This window comes from Haliotis rubra, unplaced genomic scaffold (genome assembly GCF_003918875.1).
Source record: "Haliotis rubra isolate DU_JTF1 unplaced genomic scaffold, ASM391887v1 Scf1305, whole genome shotgun sequence".
In the NCBI taxonomy this organism is placed as follows: Eukaryota; Metazoa; Mollusca; class Gastropoda; order Lepetellida; family Haliotidae; genus Haliotis; species Haliotis rubra.
In genome coordinates this window covers 218,235-223,967 of record NW_025765232.1, presented here as the reverse complement: position 1 = coordinate 223,967, position 5,733 = coordinate 218,235, and the positions used below count along the sequence as shown (strand labels likewise).

At 40.3% G+C, this 5,733-nt stretch overlaps 1 protein-coding gene across 1 annotated transcript; it reads left to right on the top strand.

Moving 5' to 3' along the window:
* Positions 1-3,679: 3,679 nt before the first annotated feature.
* On the top strand, positions 3,680-4,917 carry LOC124267357. Its single transcript, XM_046702269.1, has 2 exons — positions 3,680-3,751; positions 4,543-4,917. The coding sequence occupies exons 1-2, from the start codon at positions 3,680-3,682 to the stop codon at positions 4,915-4,917; spliced, it is 447 nt and encodes a 148-aa protein (XP_046558225.1).
* The last annotated feature ends 816 nt before the right edge of the window (positions 4,918-5,733 follow it).

Genomic DNA, 5,733 nt, shown 5'->3' with positions numbered 1-5,733 from the left:
CGGTACGCTTCGTTCCCCAGTTGCGTATTGCTGTTATATCACGTGTGGTCGTAGATGGATGGTGGTCAGGCGTGTAAGGTGCAGACTGTGTATTACATTTTGCGACGTCGAAACATAACGGACTCAACCGCTGCACAGCCTGTTTGAACATGGTGAACATTGTATTGAGAAATCGGGCGCTGATTGGCAATAAGGTTAATAGGCAGATTGTCAAGACGTACGTGAAACCCAACGTGTTTGTTTATTTAACTCCCGCACTCCGCAATAGTCCAGCTATTTGGCGGAGTGTGTAATTAAGATAATGGATGCATGAGCACCGATCTACGCAATGTGGATACGATGACATATAGCAACCAAACCACCCAGCCGAACTTTCCGACCCGTTTGGTCGCCTCGTTACGACAAGCATGGGTTGCTGAACACGCAATTCTAATCCGGGTCTTCACCGTGACCGTGTAAGAACGCTGCTAAGGGTGTCGAACGTTCGTTTCAACGCCGGGGCTTTTAAATTGTACGAACATTGGTCTCTAGCTAACTAGAATAGGTATAATGGCTTGTCGAAAGGGGCCCACTAAGCGCTAGGGTGGTTATGGTTAGCGGAGACTTGGTTAAATGCAGCCTCATTGTATTCAAATTCGGTGGATCAATGTTCATGATGTCAGTGCATGATTATCTTGCCCAAATTGGATTACAGGCCGATAGAATAGCTTGATATAGCTAAGGTTGAAATATGTAGCCAAAATTCGAGTATTTGTACTTTCAAAAATAAATAAAACAGAGTGATGGACATCAGAGTTTTTGACTAGAATTAAACTTATTTTTCAGTCATACATTAAGCTAGCCTTATTCTAGAAAATGTCAAGTGAATCGTGCTGTACCCGATGATGTTGTTCACTCAGGTGCGAAGGTGATAAAATAAATAAATAATAATAATAATATAAATTAATAAATGCATGAATGAATGTATGAATGAATGAATGAATGAATGAATGAATAAATAAATGAATAAATGAATGAATAAAATAAAGTTTAACCTATCCTTGTGCGTTGACGTTTATTAAACATTATTACATCAACGCCATTGTGATTAGACATTAACACAAAACCAAACCCCTCGTGACAATAACATAAAATAAAGGGTCAAGAAGTAAAACAGAAATGTGGTGAAAACCAATGAAACATATTCGTTTGTTTGTTTCAACAATGCCGCATTCAGCAGTAGTCCAGCTATATGACGGCTGTCTGACCAGACAATCAAATTGATTGATATGACCTTTGATCTACTTTTGATACGATGACAAATAAACCATGTCAGTGAGCCCTGACCACCCGATCCCGTTAGTTGCCTCTTAAGACATGGATTACAGAAGACCAATTCAAAGAAGTTGTCATTGAGGGGCAGTTTGTGACATCTTATTCTGAATAATCAATCGACTATCTGTTGTGACGCTTTGAAAATCAACGATGTTTATACCCCAAACCCGATACCCACAGCATTGGTTGTGAAACATGTTTATTTGCAAATAAAGCAGCGAAACAACACGCCGTTTCATCGTAATTTGATTTCAAGAGAATTCCGACAATACATAATCCTTATGTTTGCCAGATGAAATTACATCGAAGGTGGACACTGGGTGAATCTGTCTAAAATTATCTGTGCTGAACACATTTGCATGTTCGACCAGAAATTGGCGCGGATGTTCCTTTAGGAACTTAATGTGCTTTGTCTTAAATTTATATTTATGTATTCGGGGAACCATTTAAGTCAACGCACTTTTATCCATTTGTCTCTCGTCCCTCTGATCTGTCTTAACCCGGTACACCCTATCTGTTAATCTTTACATAACCTTTTAAATACTGTGGAGCTCTGAATATTAGCGTCTATGCTCATGGGCAACATTCGACCTTGAGATCTCAAGAGGTCATGGCATCAGAGTCTTCAATGGAATATCACTCAGATGATGATATCAGAAGACATGTGGATATCTTCAGGGGCCCAGTCAGGAGGATTTCGACACCTGTATCACTGACAAAGACGTTACTTCGTCGGATGTACGTAATGATGTTCAAATGTTTAATATTATGGCATAAATATCATAAAATATTATCAACTTGATGAAGAGATAAACTGAGATACGATGATACGCATGTCATAATCGCTAACCATTCACATCTAAAATACATAGAAGGGATTAAAAACATGACTTACAGCAGCATAGAGATAGGTTGAGATGAGAAGTTACAATGATAGCAATGTCTTTGTGGTGGTATAGGTCTCCAATAACCTATACCAATCAGATGAGACCAAGCTACGAAACACGTGATTGTGGCTAATTAGGTTGATTATGTGGTCATCATGCCCTGAAGCGACGCTCACTTAACATCAACCACTGGTTTATTTGGTCTAGAATGGGGCATTCATACGCCTCCATCAGAACCGACTGCTGTTGAATTGCGTAATGTAAACAACTTTAGAGCAAATTAGGGGATTACATAAGATGGCTTGACGATCAGTCTTCACATGTCTAAGACTTGCAGTATTCTTCACATCCTCAATAGCTCAAAGTCTGTTGATGTAGTTAGTAAGTTTGAGTAAAACCGTCATGGGATTTCGCCCGGCTTCAGTGGTTGTTATTGTCCTTCTCCTTCTGGACCGTGCACAAGGCACTGTGTAAGGGGAATTATAACCGCGACACAGATGAGAAACCGCTATACAAAGGACGCAGGAGTTGACGAGGAACTTATCGAAGCATATGGATGCAATGTCGGGAATGTTTGCGGAGAGTTTGAAATTAATGGACAGTGCTGAAACACGGATGAGGAGCTGACCACAGAAAGGTGGAGGAGGAGGAAGAGGAGGAGGAGACTATGCAGATGAGATACCTGCCAACAGGTGAGTACTGATATACGTATTCTAAATGCAGAAACACACCATTTTTAAAATGATAATCGAAAAGGATGTTGGTGCTTCATCCTAGTTAATGGTAGTAGAAAGTATGCTAATGAATCAGAATGAATGTAGAATCATATAGATCATATCATTAAATAAGTATCTGCTTGCTTTGTAACGTTCATATGAGTCGATCTATTTAATACTGCACCCGTGAAGAATTTGTCTTCAACAGCCAATGGGTGTAAATGTAGGGGCTACTAACGAGATCAGGTGGTCAGGACTCGCTGATTTGATTGATTACATATCTGTTGCTTTCATCGATGCTCATAAAGTGATGTCAATCACTGGATTCTTGACAGGCTGCAAGCATTAAAAACAGCAAAACAAACACACAAACAAACAAACAAACAAACAAACAAACATTAATACTTTGAATAAATATTCCCATTGCATGTGTATTATTCTCATCAATATTAACAACTCAATTGTGATTTGTACAATATGTGCCCATGAACTTTCATCTGAACAATTGACTTGCCTTTGAATGTGTGTTTGTAACATGCCAGGGGTCCCTTTCCGATAAAACCTAAGGTACCATAACTATTTGATAGTGCTCAGAAACACACAGATATTACTCCTTGAAATAAAGTTCGACTCTTGCTCTTCATGGAGCATTTCTCCTTGAAAATTAGAAAGTGTTTCTTTTATTTATTTGACGAGTGGGCTATTAAACCATCGTGAAGTTAAACGACGTTTTTATTTTGCTATGTATTCATTTGAGTCATCATGGTGGCGCAGTGTTCCGCACGCTGGGGAAGTGATATCTTGTCCAGAAGGGTGCGGAACCTGCTTATAGTGGTAAAGTATTTCCTGTATTGTCATTCAAAATGCTTTTGTGAATTCCTTAACTCGTCATTAGCGTTGGTCTGAATCATAAAGTGAAACATTATGTAAATAGTTATTATGTTGAATACAAATACGTTGTTATCACTAAAGTGAGTGAAGGAGTAAAACCTTTGAAGTCACGTCGGCAGTATTGCAGGTATATTGTGACTTGAACAGGCGATACAATGTTACCATAATATATTACAATCGAGATGTAAATCTTTATTCTCTGACGTTGATAATGTAGGATTTAACATGGAAAGGTTTTGTCGCTTTCTTATCAAACAAATTCACTCACTGTCTGATTCAATAGACCTTAAGATCACTAATTCTTCTGTTAATGAGTGAATGACTTTAGTTTTACGCCACCTTTAGCAATATCCCATCAATATCTCTGCGGGGACACCAAAAAAGGCTTCACATTTACATTGCCCATGTTGTAGATCGAACCCGAGTCTTCAGGTTATGACGAGCTTCAGCCCTTTAAACCACTTCTGGCCCCATGAACATATGTACATGAATCACCGTTAAACATTCATGCTACCTGGACTTCCACTAGGCTACCCAACTGCCCATTTTGTTTAGGGGAATGGATGGTGCCTCCTTTACTTGCAAAACCTGGAGTCATCACTGATTTTCACTTGTCCATTCAGATGATTTTCTACAGATGCTTCTTCGCCTTTCTCGGGCACAAAATGGACTTTGAGGATAGTCAAGGCAGGGGTTTTTCTTGGGCACTAACGTTATATGCTCTTCTGTTCCAGGATTTGGTTGCAGTTGGAGGTCACTCTGCGCATACAGGCTCGGGCACAAACAGATGCTTTGTGCTCACTCGGAACCCCAGTTCACTCGGACGTTCGGCAGAACAACAGGCAAATCTCAACTACCTGTATGGGGCAGAATATGAACAGATATGGAGGACAGACCTTACCAACGAAGATGCGCTTTGCGCTGTCTGTGTGAGCATCACACGGTCCACCGCCACGTTGGTTCCTGGAAGACACGAGTGTATGGAAGGATGGCACACAAAGTACTGGGGATTCCTGGTTGGTCCAAAACACGCAGATGCTGGAATACTGATTACATCTGCCTTGATTCAGAACCAAAAGCAACAGAAGGAAGCCGTACCAGGACCATGACGGTCGTTTGTTGTTCAACGTGGAGTACCAGTGTGGAGCTCTGCCGTGTCCGCCCATACAAGACTGGGTTCTTTGTTCCTTGTGCCTTATGCACAATTTAATGGTCATGTTAAAATGTGGAAATGTTCCACACCCATACATATTTCAAACACGTTGCCACATTACTAACTTATTAATTTATGCGGTTTGCATTAGTATTTCATGGCTAACTGGCTGCAGTTTATAAAGAACACCATAGGGATCCTTTCATCGGAGCATCGCGTTTCAGCAATTTCTAATAAAAGCAGTCATTCTTCATAGTGTTGTGCTAATTATCATTCTTATTATTAAAAATGATAATAACAAGTGCATTTATAATGCACTAAACTCCATTCACTAGATGAATGCTCGTAGCGCCAACAATCAGCACATTATTACCCCGGATAACCCAAGCTGCCTGTGAGGGCGCTAGAAGGTTAATAGTCACATGACGTATCCCACCGGGTATCCATTTTTCTGCTGGGTGAACGGAGGCAGTTTGAAAAAGCTCACTTTCCTAAAAGTGAGACAAGATGTAACACATGTGCTTCGGTGTGGTGCAGGACTGAATTAACTCTCAGGAGTCAAGTTGCCAAACACGATCACCAACCCAAAGACTCTCCGCGCCCAACGTTTGCTTAACTTCAACTGATCAGTGACCTGAGCTCTATGCACAGAGCCACACACCACCTGGTTGTTAAGAGTTGAAACGTAATAATTCAATTTATTATTCTCGCTTCTACTGGGAGCGCAGTATATATGAATATGATCTTTTTTGTAAAACCGTTTGAACATAAA